The sequence below is a fragment of the Eubalaena glacialis genome, chromosome X (genome assembly GCF_028564815.1).
Source record: "Eubalaena glacialis isolate mEubGla1 chromosome X, mEubGla1.1.hap2.+ XY, whole genome shotgun sequence".
In the NCBI taxonomy this organism is placed as follows: Eukaryota; Metazoa; Chordata; class Mammalia; order Artiodactyla; family Balaenidae; genus Eubalaena; species Eubalaena glacialis.
This window is the reverse complement of record NC_083736.1, coordinates 43,024,073-43,051,929: the sequence shown is the minus strand read 5'-3', so window position 1 is coordinate 43,051,929 and position 27,857 is coordinate 43,024,073. Positions and strand designations below refer to the sequence as shown.

Here is a 27,857-nt window from a genome sequence, read left to right as displayed (position 1 = left end):
ACACAGATAACCATAAGAGCATTCATCCCCTAAATCAAAGATACAAGCATGAAAATACCTGAGGGAAGGCTGTGGAACAGTGTCTGGACTGGCTGGTACCTGGACTCCCTTTTCCCATTCTTCCTTCCATGTATCCGCAAAGAGGTAATAGCTGTCAGGATTAATATGGTGAGAGTCTGGAAGTTTCATCGCACTGATAAGGTCCTTCCGGAATACCTGGGAAGACATTGCATACACCTTGAGAAGATCATCACTATGGAACTAACACCATTTAACGTTCTCCTTTTAAAAAGACCATCCCCACCCACTCTGCACTTCAACAAGAGAGACGTCTCTTAACTTTGTAAATGGCCAGATCAACTTCTATTTGTAAAGAGTCTGAAGTATTGACAGGGAAGCCAGCTTGTTCTGGATTTAATAAAGAGTAAAGGGGTATTTCCTGAATTATTTTCCTGGGCTCCTTGAATTTAAATCAACAATACAGGTTACTCTTAAAGAGTCTGTGTAAAACAAACAATCCTTAACTCTCTCAAATTAAGCAACAAGTATCCTATGATAACTTATAATCCAGAGGAATGGATAAAGAAGATGTGGTACGTATATACAATGGAATACTACTCAGCCATAAAAAGGAATGAAAGTGGGTCATTTGTAGAGATATGGATGGACCTAGAGAGTGTCATACAGAGTGAAGTAAGTCAGAAAGAGAAAAGCAAATATCGTATAATAACGTACATATGTGGAATCTAGAAAAATGGTATAGATGATCTTATTGCGAGACTGGGATTGACACATATACATTACTGGTACTATGTATAAAATGGACAACTGATGGGAAAATGCTGTATAACACAGGGAACTCACCTAGTGCCCTGTGGTAACCTAAATGGGAGGTAAGTCCAAAAGGGAAGGGATAACTGTATGTGTATGGCTGATTCATTTTGTTGTGCAGTGGAGGCTAATACAACATTGTAAAGCAACCATATTCCAATAAAAATTAATTTTAAAATAAATAAATAACTTATAATCATTTATTTAGCTATCACCTTATTTTAAAATTATTTACTTAGACATAATTTTAGTCTTACAGAGAAGTTACAGAAATAGTACAGAGCTCCCATATACCCTTCACATAGTTCCCTCTAATGTTAACATCTCACATAACCAGAGTACAATTACCTAAACCAGGAAATTAACATTACTATAATACTATAATTAATCTACAAAACTTATTCAAATTTTACTAATTTTTCCCCTAATGTCCTTCTGTTCCAGAATTCAATCCAGGATCCCACATTGCAGCAGCTGTCATGTCTCCTTAGTAGCCTCCAATTTGTGATAGTTTCTCAGTCTTTCCAGACCTCGACACTTCTGAAGAGTACTGGTCATATATTTTATAGAATGTCCCTACAATCTGGGTTTGTCTGATGTTTTCTCACTGAGCTTATTCATTTTTGAGCAAAAATGCCATAGAAAGGTTGCTGTGACCCTCTTATCCCATTGTATCAGGAATGTATGATGTCAATGTCTTATTAGTGCTGATGTTAAACTTTATCAGTTGGTTAAGGCAGTGTGTCTCGCTGGTTTTCTCAGCTGTTAGGTTACTATATTTTCCTTTGAAATTAATAAATATCTTAGAGGAGATACTCTGAGATCATAAAAACATCCTGTTTCTCCTCAAACTGTCATGGACTAATTTTAGCATCCACGAATAGATACCTTGCCTGTAACAGTTATTACTGTGGTATTCTAATGGTGATTTTCTATTTCCCTCAGTTCTACATTTACTAATTGGAATTCCTCTGTAAAAAAAGACCTGCCCCTTCTCCCTTATTTATTTATTATTTGTTTGTTCGTTCGTTCATTCATTCAATTATTTATTTATATCATTATAGACTCATGGATCTATTTTATTCTTTGGGTTATAATTCAGTATTATTGTTATTTATCTTGATGCTCAAATTGTTCCACCTTTGGTCACTGGGAGCTCTTTCAGGTTGGCTTGCACCTGTGCTCTTTTGACACATCCCACCCTTTTTTGAGTATTTCCTTAACCTCCTGCATTACAACATGCCCCAGGAGTGTTAATATCCTCCACCTGATTATAAAAGCTTTTGATTTTATATGTTAACTTCATATCCTGCCACCTTACTGAATTCTTTTATGACTTGAGTTAGTTTTATCATTGACTTTCCTAAGGTTTTCTAAATATACTATCGCATCATCTGCAAACAGAATTTTGCATCATCTTTACCTAGTCTTATGTCTCTAATTGGTTTCTCTTGTTTAATTGCATTGACTAATACCTCTACTGATATTTGGAATAGTAATGGGGATAGTGGGCATATCTGTCTTCTTACTGAAATTAGTGGAAATGCCTCTAGTGTTTCCCCATGAAATAAGATACTAGGTTGGAGACCATGCCATATTTATGTATAATGCTAAGAAAGTATCTTACAGTTCCTATTTTCTTGAATGTTTTATAATGCCTAAGTATTGAATTTTATTAAAGACTTCTTTAGCATATATGGAAATAATTATATAGTTCTCTCCTTAGATATATTAATATGCTATATGATAATATTAGATTTCTTAATACTGAAACTTGCATTTCTGGAATGAATATCTATTTGGTCATGATATATTATTTTCTTAATATGGTATTATATTCGTTTTCTAATATTTTATTTAATATTTTTGTATCATTCTCATGAGTGATATTTATCTGCAGTTTTCTTTCTTTCCTTTTTTTTGGTATTGTCTTTGTCTTTTAGATTTAGGTATCAGCGTTATGCATGCTTCATAAAGGGAATTAGGACATTTTCCTTGCGTTACAATGCTCTAGAATAATGAGAATTATTGGGACTATCTGGTCCCTATGAAACCATCTGGACTTGGTGCTTTTTTGTGGGGTAGTTCCTTATTAATTTTCTCTACCTTTTTGGAAATTGATCTCTTTAAGCTTTCTACCTCCAATGGGGTCAATTTTGGTAATCTGTATTTCCATGGTAAGTTATCTATCTTATCCAGGTTTTCAAATTTATTTGTACAGAGGCTTGCAAAGTGTACACAGTTAAAGCAACCTAAGTGTCCATCGAGAGATGAATGGATAAAGATGTGGCACATATATACAATGGAATATTACTCAGCCATAAAAAGAAACGAAATTGAGTTATTTGTAGTGAGGTGGATGGACCTAGAGTCTGTCATACAGAGTGAAGTAAGTCAGAAAGAGAAAAACAAATATCGTATGCTAACACATATATATGGACTCTAAAAAAAAATGGTTCTGAAGAACCTAGGAGCAGGACGGGAATACAGGAATAAAGACGCAGATGTAGAGAATGGGCTTGAGGACATGGGGAGGGGGAAGGGTAAGCTGGGACGAAGTGAGAGAGTGGCATGGACTAATATATACTATCAAATGTGAAATAGATAGCTAGTGGGAAGCAGCCACATAGCACAGGGAGATCAGCTCGGTGCTTTGTGACCACCTAGAGGGGTGGGATAGGGAGGGTGGTAGGGAGGTGCAAGAGGGAGGAGATATGGGGATATATGTATATGTATAGCTGATTAACTTTGTTATAAAGCAGAAACTAACACACCATTGTAAAGCAATTATACGCCAATAAAGATGTTAAAAAAAGCATAATGGAAAAGAATATGAAAAAGAATATATATATGTATAACTAAAGTCACTTTGCTGTACAGCAGAAATTAACATTGTAAATCAACTATACCTCAATAAAATTTTTTAAAAAATGCTTTTCCAGGAAGAAAAACAAAAACAGAAACAAAGTATAGACAGTTCCACTTTGCACAGCAGTGTGCACAGGGGTGAGGAGGACACGAATGATATGTTTACTGTGGCAGCCAAGAGGCTCCCAGTGCGAGCCTTAACCTTACCTCTGGCAAAGGATCCCTAGCTGTGTGGAAAGTTCAAAGGCCAGAGGTGGGGATGATGATATGGGTACAGCTAAAACTTGGACTTACAGAGACAAAGAGATTCCCTATAGTCCATTTTCTGCACCTTAAGCACAGTTAGGTACTGACAATATGGGAATGAATACCCATCTAAAGTTTGATGTACTGTTATCCTCTGACTGAACGGGCTCCTGCATGATTGAGAAGCACAGAAATGTACTCACAAGCCCGGGAACATGACTTAAATTGCTGTGGCAACTTAGGCTTTGTGATTCTGCCTTTTCAAGAACAGGAAAGAAGAATGCCATGAGTTCTTCAGCTAACTTGGCACTGATTTCACTGATGAAGGTCCAGTTAATGTCTAAACAATGAGGGAATAAACTTTCATATAAAAGCATACATACACTGATATATACCTCAGCTACTAATTGCTGATTCTGGAAAAAAAAATCAAACAACCACTTGCAGGTTTAAGGTAAATGTGTCTACATCTCTGGATTATCAAAGGAAGAGATGCCATCAAGCAAACATTTTAGCCTTTAATGCTAATCAAGGTTCTCTGAAGAGAAACACTGTCCAAGTTATGTGTAACATGAAAGTTGAAGCACAGCACATGGTACAAGAAAGCAATTAATTCTCAGTTGGTGTAGTTCTGTTTAAACTGACATTTCACAGAGTACAGGACTGAACTATCACATAATCGAATGATGTCATTTAAATGCATAAGGACTCATTCCATTTGCTATTTTGCAGGGACAACTCTGCAAATGCCTGTTGGTTTCATTTAGGGAAGATTTAGAATTAATAATATGACCTGAGCAGGAAACCAATGTTAAACATGCTGGTGTCGAGGTGGCAACAAAATGACCTTCCTACCAAGAATCCTAGCCAATTAAAGTTAATTGGGTACTGTGCAGGGAGAAAGCTAAGTCTATAGGAAACAAAAAACTGGTGGTTTACTACATAATGCTTTGTATAAGGAGGTAAGAGAGGATCACAGACATACCCATTAACATGCTTTGCACAGAGCTCAGTGTTCTGGGTGGCTAGTTGGAGAAACTGAATCACCGTTTTGCTGAACACTCTGATCCATTTCTATAAATTACCAGAGTGCCTTTAATGAGACAGTGGTTAAGACGCGGTGGCAATTTACAATTGTGCTCAACTACTGCCTGTGGGAAATCCTACCTTAGCTCTGGAAAGAATACTAGAGCCAAGTATTTTTCAACCTCCTAAAATATTTCATTATTTTCCATACAATACACTTCTCAAAATAAATCAACTGATTGCAAAATCATGCTTTGGGATTAACAATAATCACACAGCATAAGCCATGTCTTCATACTTGATATAACTGCTTATGAAAGTCTGTTTTGTAGAGTTTCCTAAGTTGCCTGGAAACATATTGCAGTGGGCTGAATGGTGGCCCCCCAGAAGATATGTCCACATCCAAATTTCTGGAACCTGTGAATGTTACCTTACATGAAATGGGATCTTTGCAGATATAAATGATTTAAGGATTCTGAGATGAAGGGATCATCGTGGAATATCCAGGTGGGGCTTAAATCCAATAACAAGTGTCTTTATAAGAGAAAGGCAGAGGGAGATTTGAGACAGAAGAGGAGAAGGGATTATGACCATGGAGGCAGAGCCTGGAGTGATTCATTAATCCACAAGTCAATAAATGCTGATAGCTATCAGAACCTGGAAGAGGCAAGGAATGGAATCTCCCCTAAAGTCTTTGGAGGGAATGCAGTCTGGCTGATTTTGGACTTCCAGCCTCTAGAACTGTGAGAAAATAAATTCCTGTTGTTTTAAGCCACCCAGTTTGTGGTAATTTGTTATAGCAGCCCTAGGAAACTAATACACACATTTACCAAACAGAAGAGTAACTTGAAGACTCTAGACAAAGAAGCCAATGAAATCTGGCCCTTGTCCATTGCTTCAGAAATAGCAAACTTCCAGGGAACAGGCACTCTGTGAAGTCTGGGGAACCTCGGACTGCAGAAATACCAATCAACTCATACTTATTTTTCCTAAGCAAATGAAGGCTAAATCCAATGACTATTGTAATCTTCCCTTCCACCTTTAGAAAAAAATAGACTTACATGGTAAGCCTGATTTCAATTTTACAAGCTAGCCAGATTAAACAGTGTTAGATCCAAGGTTTCTAGAGAAGCATTTTTACTCAAGGCAGACTGCAAGAGTCTGCCTTATCTTGCTGTAGAAGTCAAACATTTCAAGTATGAGGCAGAACATAAAATGCTGAAGAGGGGATAGGAATTTAAGTTCAGTACTCAGGAAGATATCTGCAAAGTGATATGAAATATATTTACCAGACTGGTCTCATGAATCTGCTTCTGGTAAGAAAAGTCATTTTTAAAGGTTTTTAAAATAAACACAGGCAAGCAAAATAGTTACAGTGTATCCTGGGTAGAGGTATGAGTTTTATATACATATAGTGGCACACACATACATGCATATTTGTATATATTTTCATAAACAATAAAAGGACAAACCAAGAACTAAAAAAAAAAAAAAACAGCGCGGAGGAAAGGGGAGAAAATAGGGAGAAGAGAGACAAAAGCTGAATCTTTCTGAATGTATTTTGTTTTATAGTTTGATATCTGAACCAGGCAAATGTTTTATATGGTAAAAAATGAAATTAAAAATCTTTAGGGGACTTCCCTGGTGGTGCAGTAGTTAAGAATTCACGTGCCAATGCAGGGGACACGGATTCAAGCCCTGGTCCGGGAAGACCCCACATGCCGAGGAGCAACTAAGCCCGTGCACCACAACTACTGAGCCTGCGCTCTAGAGCCCGCGAGCCACAACTACTGAGCCCATGTGCCACAACTACTGAAGCCCGCGTGCCTAGAGCCCATGCTCTGCAACAGGAGAAGCCACCACAGTGAGAAGCCCGCACACCGCAATGAAGAGTAGCCCCCTCTCTCAGCAACTAGAGAAAGCCCATGAAGCAACGGAGACCCAGTGCAGCCAAAAATAAATAAATTTAAAAAAGAAAAGAAAAGAAAAAGGAAAAGCGTTAAAAAAAAATCTTTAAAGAGAGGAATATGGGTCCAGGGACAGACTGCCTGGATTGGTCTACTGGTTTCACCACTTACTAGTTTGGGAAGCTGTCTAAATTCTCCATGTTTGTTTACTTATTTGTAAAACAAGGATAAGAACACTTACCTCATAGGGGTAGTTGTAGGGATTAAATAGGTGAATTTATGTGAAGGTCTTAGCATGGTATTGGGCTCACTGTAACTGCTAAATAAACTCTAGTTGCAGTTATTTTATTATCATCATCATAGTCTCAGCTTTAGTTCTAAAAGCAGAAGGAAGTATATAGCTGAATTCTCCTCTCTAGTCCATAAAGTAATTGTTGATGGGTAAAAGGAGATGTGAGTTCAGGGCTCAACTAAAATGTGCATGGTTTGACTCCCAAAGACAGTGTTCCCAAGCAAGAGCTCCATCGAGAACTTTAACCAACATTCTATAGGTCATGAGGTAATGCAGAAACTTCACAAAATGAAACATGGCTATTTGTTGCTAAATTAAAGATTGTGAATGAGGGATCTGGATGTTGACACTGACCTAGGTAATGAAGTTGAGAAGTTTTACAAGTTCTTAACTGTGTGCCTATTTTATATGCACTGGTAGTTTCCCCAAAAGTTCCTGAAACAAAAATGCTTTGTACTTACCAGATATCTGCTCATTTATGGTCAAAGAGGGAATTCACAGGCTAACATACAGCCCAGAAGCTATGCCAAGTCCAACAGTGCATGCACATCTTGGCCTCTCAGATGCTTGCAGAAACAAAGGAGGCCTCACTATGAATTCAATTAGAATATCAATGCTTAACCTGCCAGAGCCACAAAATGAAAATGCCCTTCATGGACAGCTCTGGCTTTTACTGTTCTCATTAACATCTCTCAGTGGGCAGTTTCTTATAAGCACAGCTAGTCTGAACATTTCTGTGACATTTTTTAGAGGAAAAGCCAAAACATTTGCTTCCTGTATGACACAAAGGGGAACACTGCCTGGTCCATGTATAATGAAGCAGAGAGATTGATCAGTTTTGATTCATAGTCACTAAATCTGAAACTATACATAACTGACGACAAACAGATGTCACCCCCAAAGCATTAAAAAACAGCTGCAAACACGGTAACTCTATTTAATCAAAAGGAATTAACCGTAAGTGATTTTCTTAGAATTATACAGTCTTAAGGCAAGAAAAGATTTTTCAGGTTATCTAAAAGAATCAACCACTTAAAGCAGAGAAAACCTAGCAAAGAATACAAGCTTGTTCTTTTTTTTTTTTTTAACAAATTAGATTTTTTTTTTAAAGATCAAATTTATAGAGAGAATGTTTTGCTTATCTCTTTTCAATTTTATTTATTATTTTTTATTTATGGCTGTGTTGGGTCTTCGTTTCTGTGCGAGGGCTTTCTCTAGTTGTGGCAAGCGGGGGCCACTCTTCATCACGGTGCGCGGGCCTCTCACTATCGCGGCCTCTCTTGTTGCGGAGCACAGGCTCCAGACGCACAGGCTCAGTAATTGTGGCTCACGGGCCCAGCCGCTCCGCGGCATGTGGGATCTTCCGGGACCAGGGCTCGAACCCGTGTCCCCTGCATTGGCAGGCGGATTCTCAACCACTGCGCCACCAGGGAAGCCCCAAGCTTGTTCTTATATCAACAAAAGTAGCCAGTGTTGTCAAGATACTGTGTCCCACGCTGGTTTTTCCAAGGAAGCAAAACTTATTCAATTTCTAAGTTTAAAACTTTAAAAATCATGGAAATACTTTTCAGATAGTTTAAAATAATTCTTAGGTTTCTTATAAAGAATAAATAGGACACTTCTGATGGCTAATGGGCTGACATCAACTGGAACATCGATTCCCGTAAAGCAATGTACTTTTGGGCTGCTTCGGTAGGTTTGATTATTCTCCTTACCCTGTATCAAACAGAGGCATATACATCCTGGTAATGGAGGAGGAGGAACAATTGAGTCTGACTTGGAGATGTGAGCAATTTTCATACAAGAGATGACAACTGAGGTTTGCTTTGAAAGTTTTTCTCCCATTCCTCAATGTCCCTTTTTGTGCAGTAAGTGTGCATTTGCAAGCTTAGTACTTTTTATCTGCTGTGGGTCAGAAAACCAAATAATCAAGCTTGTTAGAAATACAGGTAAAGTGATATAAATAGGCTCTATTTGAGAGTATGCAGTGTTCTCCGCTGAGTTAAAATATATGAGCTTTCACTCTGTTGCTATGAAAGTCTTAGATATAATAAATGAGACTCTGGGCCTAGAGAAGATATGCAGTCAATCTTTTAAGATAGGTTGATATATATTATAGACCAGGCAGACTAATATTAGGTGAAAATATGCAGGCTTTTGAGAAAGAATAAAAGACTTTTTAATATATTCAAATTGGTCATCTAGTACTATGAGCTTTTTCTAGGGCAATTAGCTTTTTAAAAACATCTTTTAGAATAGGAGCCCTTTTGAGAATCAGATGAAGGCTACTAGCTCAGAAAAAAAATACACATAAAAACATACCCTTAAATGTCTGTATACAATTTTCAGAAGGTACCAAAGCCCCTGAACCATATGTGGAATTCACACACCCCTAGGAAATACTTCTCTAGAGGATAACTCAGGGAGGCACACACAGGAATCTCACCAAAGCACTAAACATCAAAGAAAATATTTGTCTATCAATGCAGCCAATTAAGCCCCAGTGAAAAAGATCATTTATATTGCATTTCAATGACTAAAAAATAAGGTTTCATCTTGGACCTGTAGAGAGTCAGAAAAAAGAAATTCTCATCTTTACAAGAAGAAAAAGGCAGGAGAGGCAGCAAATTAACGATTTTTTGTGAAGCCATTAGAGAAATGAGTCACAGGACAAATGGTCAAACTCAAAGAGAGACAAGCACGCCTGCAGGGAGACACAGGACAGGAGCATTTCCTTACTTGGGGCAGAAGCCACAGCAGGAACATTAAACTAGAAATTCTGATGAATCTCTGGGGGCTAAGTGGGGACTACTATGAGAATATGAAGTTTCTGGGGGCTGTAGTCATAGGGGGTTCCCACCTTCTTGTAAGCTTTTTCTCTAGAAACCCAGGAGGGCACTCACAGGGAAGATGGGGGAGAACCTGGAGAAAAAGCTCCCCCAGTGGTGCTGTCTGGGTCGCTGGTGCTCAGTGTCCTGGCTCCCTTATTGAACAAAAGGCTTCATCTACAGAGGAAGGATTTCAAGTGAGGGCACTGGACTAGTGTTGTAGGAAGGGAAAAGCACCCAGCCTCAGCTTCCCTGTGTTACTCAAAGGAGAAAAAAGTCTTAATCTGCAGGAGAGAAAACCTCAAGGACATAGACTGAGAATACCAGAGGATACCTGCTGCAGGCATTCAGGAAAATAGTGGGCAGGGGCAAAAATGCTCTACCCCTGAAGGTCACCTCCCCAACCTCACCCCCAGACACAGGACCACTACACACTCCAAAGACTGATACATAATCAGAAGAGTAGAGAACACCACCCCTCCCTCATACCTTACCACCACACTAAAGCCTCCAGTGATAACAGTGGCTTACAGCTAGGAGAGCTGCAGAAGACAGAATCTCTCTGAGGACAAGCACAAGGGGAAAAGTCAAGAGACGAGACAAAAACAAGGTTACCTGAGGAATTCCAAGTCTCTGGTACCCATAGCACTAACAAATTTCAAACACTCTTGTACACTGCTGGTGGGAGTGTAAACTGATGAAACCCCTTTGGAAGATAGTCTGGCATTCCCTCAAATGGTTAAACAGAGTTACTATATGACTCAGCAATTCTACACCTAGGTGTTTTTGAAAACATATGTCCACCTAAAAACGTGTATATGAATGCTCACAGCAGCATTACTCATAATACTCCAGAAATGGAGACAACCCAAATGTCTATCAACTAATGAACGGATTTTAAAAATGTGATATATGCATACAATGGAGTATCATTTAGTCATAAAAAAGAAATGAAGTACTGATACATGCTACAGCATGGATGAACTTTGAAAATGTTATGTTAAATGAAAGAAGCCAGACACAAATAGCCATACATTGTATTATTCCATTTGTATGGAATGTCCAGAATAGGCAAAACTGTAGAAACAGAAATTAGATTAGTGGTTGCCAGTGGCTGGGAGTAGGGGCCCAGGGAGTTAACTGCTAATGGATAGGGAGTTTCTTTCTGGGGTGATGAAAATGTTCTAAATTTAGACTGTGGTAATGGTTACCCACGCAACTCTGTGAATATACTAAAACCCACTGAATTATACACTTTAAGTAGATGAACTGTATGCTGTAAGAATTATATTTCAAAAAAGATGTTAAAAATGTCTTTTAAAAAAGAACAATTGTTGTGGCATCAATGGACATCACCCGAGAGGCTTTGACATCCACTCCCACCCAGCAATAACAAGGCATTCCTCCTCCTCAATATGGTATCAGCAGAGACTGGGTAGGGAGCCTGGACTATCACCACTGCCCATCAGTAATGCAGTACCCCTTACCACACCACTCCCCCTGCTATCAGTGGCGGTAACAAAGTGGGGATTTCCACCCCTGCCAAGCAGTAATGAGACACCCTTCCCCCTTCCCAGAGAGATAACAGAACTATCTTCCTAGAGAGATAACAGAACTAGGATGGGGAGCCTAGGAATTGTGTAACTGGTGCTAAAAAGTCAGTGTCCCTCTTCCCCACTGGTCTGGTTATTATGGAAGCCTGCTAAAACAGATTTAAATAAGACTTAGTGTCTGATAACATAATACCAAAAACCAAACCAAACCAAACCAAAACAAAACAAAAACCCAGCCCAGGATGCAATAGGAAATCGTTCATAATACTAAGAACCAGGAATAAGAGACCATCAATAGATACCAGCACTGAGATGACACAAATGTTGGAATTATCTGACAAGGATTTTAAAGCAGCCATCATAAAAATGCTTCAATGAGAAATTACAAACACTTTTGAAACAAAAAAAAAAATGAAAGTTTCAGCAAAGAAATAAGAAGATACAAAGAATAACCAAATGGAAAATTTGAAATGGAATAATATAATAACTGAAATAAAAACATAGGATAGGCTCAATAGAATAACGGAATTAACAGAATAAAGAAACAGGGAAAAAGAGAAATTAATCTAACCAACAGAAAGAATATACACTGAAAAAAAATGAAGAGTCTGAAGGACCTGTGGGAAATAACAAAAGATCTGGCATTCATGCAATTGAAGTCTCAAAAGAAGAAGAGAAAAAAAGGTGGAGCTGAAAAATAGCTGAAGAAATAATGGCTGAAAATTTCCCAAATTTGGCAAAAGATATAAACTTAGATTCAGGAAGCTGATCAAAGCCCAAACAGGATAAACCCAAAGAGATCCATGCCCAGGCATGGATTTCTAGAGTTTTCTTTGGAAAACTAAAGACAAAGAAAAATCTTGAAGGCAACTGGAAAAGAAATGACTGATTACCTAAGGGAGGGCAACCATTTGAATGGGAGCAGATTTCTAATTAGAAACCATGGAGGCAAGAAGGAAGTAGAACATTTTTCAAGTGCCGAAAGAAAAGTTCTGTCAAACCAGAATTCTATATCAAGTGAAAATATCCTTCAGGTAAAACCAAGACATTCTCAAATGAAGGAAAACTAAGAGAACTTATCACCAGCAGACTTCCCCTAAAAGGATAGCTAAAGGGAGTTCTTCATATAGAAAGGAAATAAACAAAAGGAAAGTTGGAACATCAGGAATAAAGGAAGAACAAGAGAATAAAAATACGGGTAAATATAATAGACTACCCTTTTCCTCTTGAGTTTTATAATAATATTTTACTGTTGAAGCAAATATTCTAACATTGTCTAATGTAGTTCTCAATGTATGTAGAGAAAATATTTAAGACAACTATATGATAAAGGTGGGGGTGGGGTGGATAAACAAACCCAAATGGTGGTAAGCTTCCTTTACTTCAAAGTGGTAAAATGTAGAGACCAGGAGACTGATGTCATGTTTGTTAAAGGCCCTTCCTTTTAAAGGTTGCTTCCCAAGAGCAACCACTAAAAATCTACACAAAGATATACCCTTAAAACCACCATAGAAAAATCAACATGGGGGAATTCCCTGGCAGTCCAGTGGTTAGGACTCTGCACTTTCACTGCTGAGGGCCCAGGTTCAATCCCTGGTTGGGGAACTAAGATCCTGTAAGCTGTGCGGTGCAGCCAAAAAAAAAAAAAAGAAAAAGAAGAAGAAAAATCAACATGGAATTTTTAAAAATGTTCAAGTAATCCACAAGAAGACAGAAAATAAAAGAGGAACAAAAAACCCAGAGAAAACAAACAGAAGAATAGTAAAATGGCAGACTTAAACCAAACAGTAGTAAAAGTTACATTAAATATAAATGTTTTAAATATGCCAATTAAAAGACAGAGATTGAAAGAGTGGATTAAAAAATGACCCATCTATATATCATCTGCAAGAAACTCATTTCAAATAAAAATCATATGTATAAACGAAAAGTGAAAGGATGGAAAAAAATATACCATATACCATGTAAACAGGAATCAAAAGAAAGCCAGAAATGATATTAATATTAGATAGTATAGACTTCAGAGCAAACAAAATTACCAAAGACAAAGAGGGACATTACATGATGATAAATTCACCAAGAAGATATAGCAATCCTAAATATGTATGCACCTAACAACAGAGCTTCAAAATACACAACGCAAATTTGATAGAACTGAGAGGAGAAACAGACAAATCCACAATTACAGTTGGAGACTGCTACAGCCCTAACTGAACAACTGATAAAACTACTAGGCAGAAAATCAGCCGGGATACAGAAGAACACCATCAACCAATAGGACCCAACAACAGTGGAATACACATTCTTTTCAAGTGCCCATGAAACATTCACCAAGATAAACCATATCTTGGGCCAGAAAACAAACCTTGACACATGTAAAAGAACTGAAACATACAGACTATGTTCTCTGACAAAAATGAACTCAAACTAGAAATCAATAACAGAAAGATAGCAATAAAAGTCTCCAAACGCTTGGAAACTAAACAACACACTTCTAAATAATCCATGGATCAACGAGGAAGTCTCAAGGAAAATAAAAATATTGAAATGGATGAAAATGAAAATAAACATACCAAAATTAATGTGGTGCAGCTAAAGCAGTATTTAAAGGGAAATTTATAGCACTAAAATTCTTATATTAGAAAAAAGGAAAAATTTCAAATAGCCTAAGCATCTACCTCAAGAATCTAGAAAAAGTACAAAATAAAACTGAAGCAAGAAGGAAGAAAATAATAAAAATAAGAGCAGAAATCAATGGAAATTGAAAAGAGAAAAATGAGAGATGATTTCACTGATATATAGAATAATTTGAGCAATACAATATATTATGTAGTACTGGATTATAACCCAAAGTATAAAATAAACATATGTCAGTCCATACTGATGTAAATAAGTTATTAAATAAAATTTTTAAATGAAGGAAGCATCCAAGGAGGTTCTTACAATTGCTTAATTTTGGGAAACAATCAGATTATCTAATAAAAAGCTCTTGGCACAGAAAATTACAATAAATGGTACCTATGAGAGGTAGGCGTTATAATGTCCATGTTATAATGACAAAACAAATGATTTCAGAGAGATGAAACAAACCAGCCAAGCAACACATGGAATCAATCTTTTCTAATGCCAAGGCTGGTTTTGTCCTACAATATCAGGTTCTCTCTTTTATAATAGAATGGGACATATAAATGAAAAAATTTGCTTCCAGTAGCCCAGGTCCCCTGTCTCTTGCAACAAAAGACTGATATCCTCACTGACTCGGAGGCAGCAGGCCTTAAAACCCAAAGCTCTTGAGTCACTTTATGTTCGAGGACTGGCTGTCCTAAATGGGAAAGTAGCAAGGTTTCTTTCTCACCATTCTGTAGTCAAAGCCTCCTCTGGATAGGTGGGAAATTTGTTCTGCTCCTGTTTATTTGCGTTTTATTCCCTAAGTTTTTCTGCATGACACAGACACATATAAATACACACTGATATTCTACTGTGCCCAGAAAGATCCCTGGCAAAAGGTGAAAATGAAAAGTGACCTCTGAGAAAGGGAGAAATGCTCTCTCTGGCTGACACCCTAAAGCAATGCCCCCCCAACTTGCATGAGGGCAGGTGGAACCTGGACTTGTTTCTAATCAACAGAATATGGCAGACATGATGGGATGTCACTCCCTCGATTAGGTTATGTTATGTGGCAAATGTGATGGGATGTCATTCTCATGATTATGTTATATAAGACTCAGTCTTAGCAGACTGGAGTAAAAGACTCTCCCCTTGCTGGCTTTGAAAAAGTAAGCTGCTGTGTTTTGAGAGGATCTATGGAGAAGGCCACATGGCAAAGAACTACAAGCAGCCTCTAGGAGTGGAGGGTGGTACTCTACCAAAAGTCAATGAAAAAACAGGGACCTCAGTCCTCCAGCTGGAAGGAGATGAATTCTGCCAACAATCTGAATGAGCTCGGAAGCAAATTCTTCCCTAGTCAAACTTCCAGATGAGAACACAGCCCAGCCAGCAAACTGACTGCAGCCTTGAAAGACCTTGAACAGAGAGAACCCAGTCACGCTGTGCCCAGACTCCTGACCCACAGAAACTGAGATAATAAATGTGTGCTGCTTTAAGCCAATAATTTTGTGATAACGTATAATGCAGCAATAGTTAACTAATACATTCCCTTTTCCTTTGCAGCCAAGGAAGACTACTCATAGTAGAAGTGAAGACAGACAAGGTCAGTTTATCATCATTTAATTATCACAGAGGAAAGTCTGTAGGATTCATTAAACAATTACCAAATCCAAGTGCAACCCTGGCACTTTGCTGCCCTTGAGGCAGAAGATGACTAGCCTCACAAGGACTGGCCCATTTTTCCTGGCCTGGTGGTAGTGCTCTGAAGGCTGTGAGGACTTACCAGAGCCCAGATCTCCAACCCAGTCCTTTCCTTCTCTATCCACGACTTCCTCATCTATCCTTTCCTGCACTGCCTCCCACCTGCCAACTTAGCTCTTTCCTATCATAGGCCAGATCTTTGGCTCTTTTGGTCCTTCCCAATTCTCCAAATCTGGCTCCCTTTGACTTCTTGGCTAGGAGAGGATTTATATTCTAAAGCCAGGCACTTAGGTGGCATCACCAAAATGAAAGCACAGTGAAGATTACTGTTTTCCCCAAAGGAAAAAGGAAACAGAATCTTTCTTGAAAAACAAAAAAGTTCATCAAAAAACAAGCCTATCCATTGGCATGTAGTTTACTCCTCACGTCTCCAAGATCTGGGTATTGTAGATATGTAGGCAGAAGGTAGCTATCTGTCTATTTTTTAAGTCTTAAGAATTTAATATCTGATCTCACCTCAGCAGGTTTCTTGTGTTCATTTGGAATTTTTGACTTGCTCCTATACATTGAGCCAGAAGTAAAGGAAGTGGAAGGACCTGCAAAAGATAATTAGGAAAACATACTGAGACTTATTACCTGCTATTATAACTAAATGTCATCCAAAAGAATATGAAATATATGATGGAGAAGAGCACAGTGACCTAATACCACTGAAGAAAAGAGTTAAATTGCAACCAAAAAAGTTTCATAATGGAGTTTAATGACATTTATGGGTGACATCCCAGGGTGCAAAAGCTTCAACAATGCTAACGCTGAGGAGATTCAATTTGGTGTAATCATATTTCATAATAACTTGGAATAACACAATTCATGTTCCATCTGGAGAAAAAGTATCTGCAAAAGCAACTGAAAAAACTAAAAATGTGGAGCAGGTAATCTGTGTATCCTTCAGCACTTCCCCAAATGCTACTGTTAATAAAGTTGTTGTCTTTTACAAATGATGACTCATCCAGTCAAACACTTAGTACCTGAGCTACGAATAGAACTGTAGGGCCTACAATTTATGCTCTCATACTTTTCTTACTTTCTAGAAAAGAACTGTTAAATCATTGGTAGATGTGGCTTTTGTTGCCTGGGTAAATAAAAAGTGAAAAACAAAATGCTATATGCCACATAAAACCAATTCTCTCACCTAACTTATCTATGTCTAATGAAATTTAAATGAATAAGAAAAATGGTACTCCAAGCTTTCCTTCCTAGAAACATTATTTTTTACCCATTGAAAGAAGCATGAAACAGCTTGTCCTCAAGTCAAAGAAATCCTCAAGGATTACAGATACAGAGGTTACCAGCTGTTGGCTGGTTCTACTCACTCTCGTCTGAACTGTCACTGCTGCTGAGAGTTCTATGACGTTTCATCCTGGAGCATCCTGGGAAAGAGAACAACACTGAATAAAATAGTCAACACACACATACCCATCCCAGAGGGCAGTCAATACTGCTCAAGAAGCAGCAGCAGGCAAATCACACAAATCAAATGACTTCTGTTAAGAATATTCTCAAATGACCTAGAGTGATGGGAGAAGAGTACTACCAAAGTCTCCAATACACAGTGCGTCAAAGACTGGGTGAGGCCACATATTAGCTTTAGGAGGAAATCCAAGCAGCAGAGAATGAATGGTATAGGATTGGCTGGAGCCTCAGATGTGGCCACATGACCACTGTCCACCCAAACAAAGGGAGGCAGCCACAGGGCCATCATCAGCCAGGGATCCCCAGTAAGAGAGGAGCAGGAAAGGAAAAAGCAGTTGCAAAGGCAGAGCTGTCAAGGGCCAAGGTTAAAAGGCATGAGACATGGCTGGCTGAAGAAAGAACAAGTGAGGCATGTCCCATCTTTAAAAGCACAACCCATTGCTTTTCTGCCTGCCCTTTCTCCCCCTTTCTCACTTTCTACCTGTTCCCATCCCACAAACAACTAGCCTAATTTAAAATTATATCTATCTATCGCAAGAAATGCTATAGAAAGCTCCTATATCGTGAAAAATAATGTTTTTAATTAAAACTTCCAATGGTTTAAGCATCCTTGTGTGTGTGTGTGTGTGTGTGTGTGTGTGTGTGAGAGAGAGAGAGAGAGAGAGAGAGAGAGAGAGGGAGAGAGAGAGGGAAAGGGAAAGAGAGAAAGAGAGACCAGTGACAGATAAAAAAGAGGCACCACCTTTCTGGGAACACATCAGCACTAGAGAGTAGAAAAAAAGGAAAACACGGTAAGACACTTTAAGTCACAAAAGAAGTGCTGAAAATATAAACTAGAAAAGACAGTGATACAGTCAATAACTAACATTCTTTTATGTGCCACAGTATATAAAATGCTACTAGGGACAATCATGATCCAACAAGGAATAAAGGTCAGGGCTACTGCCTTCAAGAGACTCACAATCTACCAAGGAGATAGAAATCCAAGTACAAGGCCACTATGAGCAATTAGGAGTAACAGAAACAAAACTGTATGCTAAAAAGCTAGTAGAGCTCCATTTCTGGCATGACAATGTGAAGAGATTTGTGGATCCATTCCCCAGTGAAACTGGTGAAAATTACTTAAAAAATAAACAAAAAACACTCATTTAAAATCTCTGGAGGGCTTCCCTGGTGGCGCAGTGGTTAAGAATCCGCCTGCCAATGCAGGGGACATGAGTTCGAGCCCTGGTCCAGGAAGATCCCACATGCCGCGGAGCAACTAAGCCCGTGCACCACAACCACTGAGCCTGTGCTCTAGAGCCTGCAAGCCACAACTACTGAAGCCCATGTGCCTAGAGACCGTGCTCCACAACAAGAGAAGCCACCTCAATGAGAAGCCCATGCACCGCAACAGAGTAGCCCCCACTTGCCTCAACTAAAGAAAGCCCGTGCAGCAACGAAGACCCAATGCAGCCAAAAATAAATAAATAAATAAATAAAAATAAAGTTCCCTTTAAAAAAAATAAAATAAAATCTCTGGAAATGGTCCTAAGGGCATACAGAAAATGAAGAAGCACTTATTAAAGAAAATCTACTACAACTCAGTACATAAAGTAAGAGTCTATGGTATTTGGACCTAGACCCACTCCCTCCATCCCCGCTCCCAGCACAGATATCACACCAGACTAGTGCAGCCAAGAACACAGAGCTCCCTCTCCTCCAGCTCCCAGTTGTAAAGCTTTCTCCTGGGAAGAGCAGGATGTGTGTTTCTCATCTGGTCCGCAGCTACTACTGGTTGATGAGGCTAAGTTCCAGACAACTATGGCTGAGAGATGGGGGTTCCCTTCTTCCAGGTGGCCCCCATTCCTGGTATGGAGGCTAAGTCCAGGGGTGTGATACCACCAAGAATACTGAGGCCCTAATTGCCCTGGGCCCAGCTCGTGGGTTCTACATTAGGAGAGGCAAACCTAGGAGACCTGGGGTCACCAGTCAGAGGGAAACACATCATTGTCCCCACCCCCTGCACTAGAGTTGTGGCTCAGAGATTTTGCCTAGGGGGAGAAGTAGGCCATAGAATAGAGGGCTCTAAATCTTCCCCCAATGGAACTGACTTCATTTGCAACAGTGTGTGGAGAAGTCCAAGCCTACGCTAGCATGCTGGAGAGAACCAAGGAAAGAAATAGCTGGGAGGAACCATCCTGGGGTCAGAAGAAATCTCTAATACTGATCTCAGGAACTATCCCTTCAAAGGAGCCCTAATTTGATTGGATCAGTTTGGGGAGCAACATATGCCCCAGGGCACTATTAAAAACAACAGCAATCAGTGGAGTTTAACAGCTGGACATGGTCAGGGAAAAGAGTCAGAAAGAGCCCTGCCAAAACCACAGTCAATCCCAGGGTGACTGTGGGCATACCAAAGGCTGCATGCCTAAGAAGCAACATCAAGACTTCACACTTCAGGGCAAAGGGTGAGAGTAAATAGGCTTCAATAAAATAATGCAGCCAGTCACTAAAAAAATTCACAAGCAAATAACAATAAAGAGCCCTGAGGGGCGGTGGGGCACCAGTACTGAGTTGCTATGTTATATTATCTAAAATGCCCAGTTTCTAACAAAAAGTTACGAGACATGTAAAGAAACAGGAAAGTATGACCTATACACCAGCAAAAAAGCAGGCAACAGAAACTGCCTGTAAGTGCAACCAGATGTCAGATTTAACAGGCAAAGACTTCAAATTAGCCATGTAAATATGTTCCTAGAACTGAAGAAGACCATGAACTAGGAAAAAAGATGAAGAAAAATGTACAAAGCCTGAGAGAAATGTGGGGTACCATTAAATGCACCAACATATATGTAATGGGAGTGCCACAAGGAGAGAGAGAAAAAAAGCAAAAAAAAAATTTTTTTTTAGTGGCTGCAAACTTCCCAATTTAACTGAAAAACATTAATTTGCACATCCAGGAAGCTCAAAAAACTCCAAGTAGTTTATACTACTACTACTACTACTACTACCGCCACCACTACTACTACTACTACTATACTACTGTCTGCAAACAGCTGCACAAATAGATGGCATATCATGGTCAAATTGCTCAAAGCCAGACAAGGAGAAAATCTTGAAAGCGGCAAGGGAAAAATGACTCCTCACTTATAAGGGAACCCCAATAAGATTAACAGCTGACTTCTCATGAAAAACAATGGAAATCAGAAGGCAATGAGATAAGATATTCAAAGTGTTCTGTAGTGATGTTGGCACATATCAGTGAATATATTAAGAATCATGAAACTGTACACTTTAAATGGGTGAACTGTATGGTATGTAAATTATAACTCAATAAAGCTGTTATTTAAAAAAATGAATAGGATTAGCATAAGTATCAAAATTATTAATCAAATTCTATTTGTCCTACTATCAAAGTCAACTGAATATTTCTTTTCTTAAATTGCGATATAATTGACATATAACACTATGTTAGTTTCAGGTTTATAACATAATAATTCAGTATCTGTATATATTGCAAAATGAAGAATGTTTCTTTAAATAGGATGTTAACCTCCCGTCACATAAATTTTGGGGGCTGTGTTTGGTTCCCAGTGTAAAACTCAAGACATTCAAACACTCTTCTGAAATGCAAACAAAAACAAGTCACAAAACACTTCCCATCAAAAAGGAACATAATTTAAAGTCACAATGAACGTAGAAATTTAAAGATAAAAGTAATATATTTTCTAATTATTCCCCATTGAATGCACAAATCTACCTAGAGTAGCACTTCATTTGTCTGATACCATTGGGATGTTCCATATATGTAAACTTTCCAGATAAATGGTGTGCCCAAACATTTAGAATCCTATTATCAATGGGAACTTTTCTGAAATATCCATTTATTAGTATTCTATTGTTGCAGCAGTAAGTTAGCACAAACTCAGTGGCTTAAAACTACACAAATTTATTATCTCTAATAGTAAGTTCAGTGGGTTAGAAGTCTAATACAGGTATTCCTAAGCTAAAATCAAGATGTTGGCAGGGCTGTGGTCCTTTCTGGAGGCTCTAGGAGAGAATCCATTTCCTTACCTTTTCCATCTTCTAGAGGCCATTCACATTCCTTGGATCCTGGCCAGCTTCCTCAATCTTCAAAGCCAACAACACTGCATCTCTCTAACCCTGCTTCTATCATTACATGTCATTCTCTGACCTTTCTCTTCTGCCTCCCTCTTCCACTTTTAATAACCCTTGTTATTATATCAGGCTCACCCAGATAATCCAGGATAATGTCCCTACTTTAAAGTCAGCTGATTAGCAACCCTAATTCTCCTTTGCCATGTAACCTACCATGTTCACAAGTTCCAGGGATTAGGTCATAGCCATCTTAGGGGGCCCATTATTCTGCCTACCACAACCTAATATATTTTGCAGTATTAAAATGAATACACTCCCACACGAATATGCCCAACAGATTTTTGACAGAGGTAGAAAAGTAATCAAATGGAGGAAGATGGTCTTTTTAACAAATGGTACTGGAACAATAGGAAAAAAAAAGAACTTCAACCTAAGTCTCATGCCTTATACAGAAGTTAACTTAAAATGGATCATGGACTTAAATGTAAAAGTAAAAAAACTTTAGAAACACAAAGGAGGAAATCTTCAGGACCTAGGGTTAAGCAAAGAGTTCTTCGATTTGACACCAAAAGCAAGATCTATCAAAGAAAAATTCACTTTCATCAAAATGAAAAACTTGCTCTGCAGAAGACTGTTAAGAAGATACAGAAACAAGCTACAGGAATGGGACAAAATATTTACAAACCACATTTACAACAATGGATTGTATCCAGAATACGTAAAGAACGTTCAAAACTCAACAGTAAGGAACAAATGATTCAATTTAAAATGGGCAAAAGATTTGAACAGACATTTCACCAAAAAGCATTACAAATGGCAAATAAGCACATGAAAAGAGGTTCAATATCATTAGCCATCAGGGAAATGAAAATTAAAACCACAATGGCTGAAATAAAAAACAGTGAAAATTCAAATGGTGATGATGTGAAGAAACTATATCATTCATACACTGCTGGTGGGAATGTAAATGGTACAGGTATTCTAGAAAACAATTTGGCTATTCCTTTAAAAATTAAACATGTAACTATCACAGGACCCAGCAATTGCACTCCTGGGCATTTACCCCAGAGAAATGGAAATACATGTTCACACAAAAACCTATACACAAATGTTTATAGCAGCTTTATTCATAATAGTTAAAAACTGGAGACAACCCAGATTTCTTTCAACAGGTGAATGGTTAAACAATCTGTGGTACATCTGGACCATGGAATACTACTCGGCAATAAAAAGGAACAAAGTACTGATACATGCTACAACGTGTAAAACAAATGTAAAACATGTAAAAAAAAAAACCACTTAACAAAAACATATTGCTCAGTGAAAGAAGTCATAAACACCATATCACTTATCATATGATTCTATTCATATGAAATGTCCAGAGTAGGAGCAGGCCTATCTATAGAGACAGGAAGTAGATTAGTGGTTGCCTAGGGTTGGGAGTAAGAACACATACTGACTGCAAATGGGCACAAAGCTTCTTTTTGGGGTGACAGAAATGTTCTAAAATTGGGTAGTAGTGATGGTTGCAAAACTCTGTAAATATATTAAAACCCACTGAATTGTCTACTTAAAATGGATGAATTTTATAGTATGTAAATTATATCTCAATAAAGCTAAAAAAACCTTTAAAAAATATTGTGACATTTTACCAATGAGAAGTTTTTAGGTAGAGTCAAGAATAACATCAATAGAAAAATTCTGTGTCTACTGAACATAACCTCCATATGGATAGCTTGTACTGGGATTGAAGGCAGCATATGCCATAGAAGAAATACTTTTATTCTCTAAAAACTCTCAGTGAAGAAAGCCAACTGAGTATGGCCCCTCTCTCTTCACTTTCTTGAAAGTTTCAGGAGACCTAAGACTTCTTGTAAGCTAGATACTCCTCTCATCTGAAGTTCTGGTCTTATGAACTCTGGCTAAAAGAGTGTCTCCATTTTCTATAATATTCTCTTCTTTAGATGAGCTACCAAACTGTTCATGACTGAGGGAGGTGCCGATTTTTAAGAAACTGTAAAACCTGGTGCTTTTTTTTCCCCCACGCCACACGGCTTGTGGGATCTTAGTTCCCCGACTGGGGATTGAACACGGGCCCCAGCAGTGAAAGCGCCGAGTCCTAACCACCAGACTGCCAGGGAATTCCCAAATCTGGTGCTTTTCAAACTATTACAGTAACAATCACTTTTTACTATAGATGGAAACAAAAAATCTTTTATTATCAATAAAGAGCCTAGGAAACAGATTAACACCAATAACACCAGTCCTGGAAACTGGGTTGCTTATAATTTTCAGAAAAGAAAACAAAGCAAGCAAATTTTTGGGTCTGGGCTGTTAAAGTCCACTGATTTATTTCTGTGACAGCACTGCTGTTTTAATTACTACAGGAAAATGACAAAGAACAGTAAATATCAGCAGAATAATTCCATGATGGCAAATCTTTAGATCTGTCTTTATTACTTCTAATCACAACAACAGTCCTATAAACATCATTATCACCATTTTACAGATGAAATTGGGGCTCAGAAATGTTTAAATGACATGCTTGGGGCTACATGGCCACCAGAGGGCAGAGCTCAGGGCACTCCAAGTTGACCCTGAGACCTGAGGCAGGCTGGGGGGTTAACAGCAGGAATGCTGCCCCTTCTAAGCCCAAGACTCCTGAGCATAGCCTTGGAGGCCCACAGCATTCCGGCTCCAATTTGTCAGGCCTCATCAGCTGCTGCCCCCCTGCCTCCTGCACATGCTATGCCTCATGTGATTCCATGAACATACCATCTTGTTTCATACTTGCCAGCCTTTGGACAGGGCTCTTCCCTCTGCCTACAGTCCCCTGCCTGTTTACCCGGACCATCCCATTTTCCCCCAACCTGGTCCGACCCATTTGTTAGATCTCCTCAGTGAAGTTCCCCAGATACGCCTCTCTCACAATTATTCGCTCCTTTGCTTTCTATCCAAGTCTCTATACATGCTTCCATCCATGTAAAATGCTCTTCATTTGCACTGTAAATATTCTTTACATGGTCAGCCCTGCCACAAGACCACAACCATCTTCGAAGCAGGAACTATGTCACATTCATCTCTTACCCCAGGTCTCAGCACAAAGTAAACATGCCCCACACACATCCCCTTTACTAGCTAGCATACCCATCTCCCAGGTACTGCTTGTTGGTTGCTAATGGCTCACAGCTGTCCCTTTCCCCAAGGGCTGGAGTCCTGCCAGGGAGATTATACTCTCCCTGTCTCCCTCCCAGGGGCAGCCAGCAGCTCTACACCACCCCAACCATGCCCCTAACCAAAACAGGCTAAGGCTAGACTTTCCTAAGACTATATCCTTACTTTAGCTTCTTCCTCTTCCCGGCCTTCTTGTCCTTGCTCCCTTATAAGTTTCTCCTGAGAGCACTCCCTCAACAAATCATGTATGTTCAAATATGGTCTCAGGTTCTGCTTCCAGGCACCCCTAAAGACAACATGTGAAACTTCATTTGGTGGTACACTTTAAAAAGTACTTTAGAATAAAATTTTTTTGTTAAGCAAAACCAAAAATAAGTACCTCATTGCCTTACATTTGGATATATTATTCAGCTGTTTATTTTCTAGTCCTCTATTCAGCGTGCAGACTTTACAATGACATTATTTTCTTCCTTACCTCCCACAATGAGTATTCCTTTGTTTTGGCAGAAATGAAATGTGCACCAGCCCTTACCTTGCACCCTTGAGAACAGTAATTTGAAGGCGGTTTTCAGATCTTATTCCTACTATAATCTCAACCAAAATGATTAACAGCATTCTGATTTATCTTAACAGTGACTGTAAGCCAGGCAAAATACAACTGTATAAAGTAAATGCCTTCCTTGGGTGAAACTCCCTCTTAAAGGAGCACTGTCTGGAAGTCAACCCAACTAGGATTACTTGGGACTGGAATCTAAGTCTGTGGTTTGGTGGCTACTTGACTCCCCATTAATGTTCCCACAGAAGAGCAGGCGGCAGGAAAAGCGATTAACTCAAACACAGCCCTTTCTTTCCTTCTATACACCCACCAGACATACTTCTGAAATGCATGGTCAGTTCAAGGAGCCACTATTCACTGCCATCTGTGGGGCCATGCAGCAACTTAAAAATAATCTAAGGCTCTACTTTATACATATTCATACCCTTTGATCCAGGGATTCTACTTCCAACATTCATATTTGAAAAATAATCCAAAACACAGAAAATGATTTATGAACAAAATGTTCATTAAAACTCCCTAATAAAAACAATAAATGAAACCTAGCTATCAAACAAAAGAGGAATACTTAAAGTATATTAATATTATGGTATTTCATTCAATTATTTAAACATGGTACACAGGGAAACATTTATGTTAAAATGTTAAGTGGAAAAACAGTATAAAAATTGGTCTTATAGCAAGATTGCACCTATGAAGTAAAATATATAGAAAATAATGAAGGCCATAAACCAATTTACTAACATTAGTTGCATCAATAACACTGAAGTTTTCTGAGTGACAAAAACATTCTTTCTAATTTTTTCCATTCTCCACATTTTTACAGTACACATATAGGACATTTATAATTAGAAAAAACTTCTAAGTTTTCAAGGTATTTGTTCCCCACACCACTCACAAACGATGCAGCTGACCTGAAAAAACTGAAACTATGAAAAGTAGTTGTCACTGTCGTTCAAGATGGACATCAACCAGAGCTGGAAAAAACCCAGAAAAGCACAATACAATCAACTGGATAGAGGAGCCTCCATATTTATAAAGTTAGTCCCAAAAGCACAAAACCTTACAGTTTGGAAAAGACAAATATCTAAAGCAGTGGTTCCCAACTGAAGGCAATTTTGTTCCCCAGGGACAATGTGGCAATATCTGGAGACATTTTTGGTTATCGCAACTGGGAAGGGGCAGTGTTACTGGCATCTTGGGGGTAGAGACCAGGGAGGCTGCTAAACATCCTGCAATGCACAGATTTATCTGGCCCAAAATGTCAATACTGCCAAGGTTGAGAAATCTTGCTCTAAAAGAATGAAGCAGAAATCGATAAGAATCAAGTGTGGAAATTGTTGACTTTATTCACCCAATCACAGAGTTAAAGTAACAAAGGGGCAATCCCTGTAACCTAAAGGCAATTTTATCAAAAAGAAAGCAGGACTTTGAGCAATGTTTAGGGAACTTAGAGAACTCATCAGCTCAAGAAGTAGAACAGAATGAAAATGTAAACAGGTTCAAGAAGGACTGAGATAAAATCAGGGAGGATAAATCCATGATGGTATTTGGAAGTAATCCTTAAGTAAAGAAGCATCTAAAAGTCCAGCTCCCTTAGACTTTCAGGAAAATACCCTTCAGGGCCATTAACAGAGACAGACGTTTGAGTTAGGCCACTGGTCAGACCAGAGCAGCACACTTCTTTTATTCTTAAGGATCAATTCCTGCTCATGTGGGCAAAGAAACTCCCAAACTATTCCTTAAACAGAAATCATAAATACTATAGATGTGTTTCTTGAGCTGATTACCTCTGCTCTGGGGTAAACAATACTAACCCTCTCCACACTGAGACCATTTGAGTCCACTGCCTATGCTTTAATTCAGAATTCACCCTTCTCTACAAAACAATTCAATCTATCACTGTTTCAGTGTTGTGGAAACAAAACTTCCCTTCAAGCCTGTTCACCTCAAATATCTTTTATCTTTACCACATTTCAGTACTCCAGTAACTAAAACCATAAATATTTAATTGAGTAAACAAAAAATAATCAGAAGAAAAAGAACATATCCTACATATTTTACTGCTTCTCCTTACCCCCCACAAATCTTTGTCTTTAAAAAAGAAGAGATACCAGAAATTGGAGTCGGTGAACTTTTCTGTACTTTTTAAAAGAAGACTGCCTTCACCTCAGTCATTTTAAAGCTTGTTTTTAAAAATTAAGACACATCGTGTGACTCATGAGTCCCCTGTGACCAGATGAGGAGTCTGGAGGTCAACTCTTTCCCAAAGCCCTCAAAAAGCATTAAAGAAAAAAGAAGAAAATACCAATTTACCTAGGCAGGTTCCTGCCACTCAGTCAAGTATTTCTATGTCAACCACAGTTATCCCTGTTGCCAGGAAACAGGCTTACCCTCTTTAATGTTAACAAATTATTTGGGAATTTCAAACCTCCTGAGTAGAAATCATCTTGCATGGGAAGGCCACATTGGGAAGGGAGTTTAAATCAGGGTTCAGCAAACTTTTTCTGTAAAGGACTAGATAGCAAACATGCTTGGCTTTGTGGGCCATATGGTCTCTGTGGCAATTACTCAAATCTGCTATTGTAGCATGAAAGCAGCCACAGACAGTACATAAACAAATGATCACGGCTCTGTCCTAATAAAACTTTATTATACTAAAATTCAAATTTCATATTTTCACATGTCATGAAA

At 38.6% G+C, this 27,857-nt stretch overlaps 1 protein-coding gene across 7 annotated transcripts in view; it reads right to left on the bottom strand.

Annotated features, from left to right (window-relative positions):
* The window catches only part of JADE3 (jade family PHD finger 3), a 157,046-nt gene that overhangs the window by 53,735 nt on the left and 75,454 nt on the right, over window positions 1-27,857 (bottom strand). For 6 of the 7 annotated variants that reach the window (XM_061177654.1, XM_061177655.1, XM_061177657.1 and 3 more), the window contains 3 exons: window positions 17,233-17,289; window positions 16,376-16,455; window positions 59-216 (listed from right to left, as the gene is read on the bottom strand). In XM_061177654.1, coding sequence (XP_061033637.1) covers window positions 59-216; window positions 16,376-16,455; window positions 17,233-17,278 — 284 coding nt within the window. In that variant the 5' untranslated portion in view covers window positions 17,279-17,289. The remainder of the gene's footprint in view (window positions 1-58; window positions 217-16,375; window positions 16,456-17,232; window positions 17,290-27,857) is intronic. The other variant, XM_061177658.1, reaches the window with a different exon arrangement.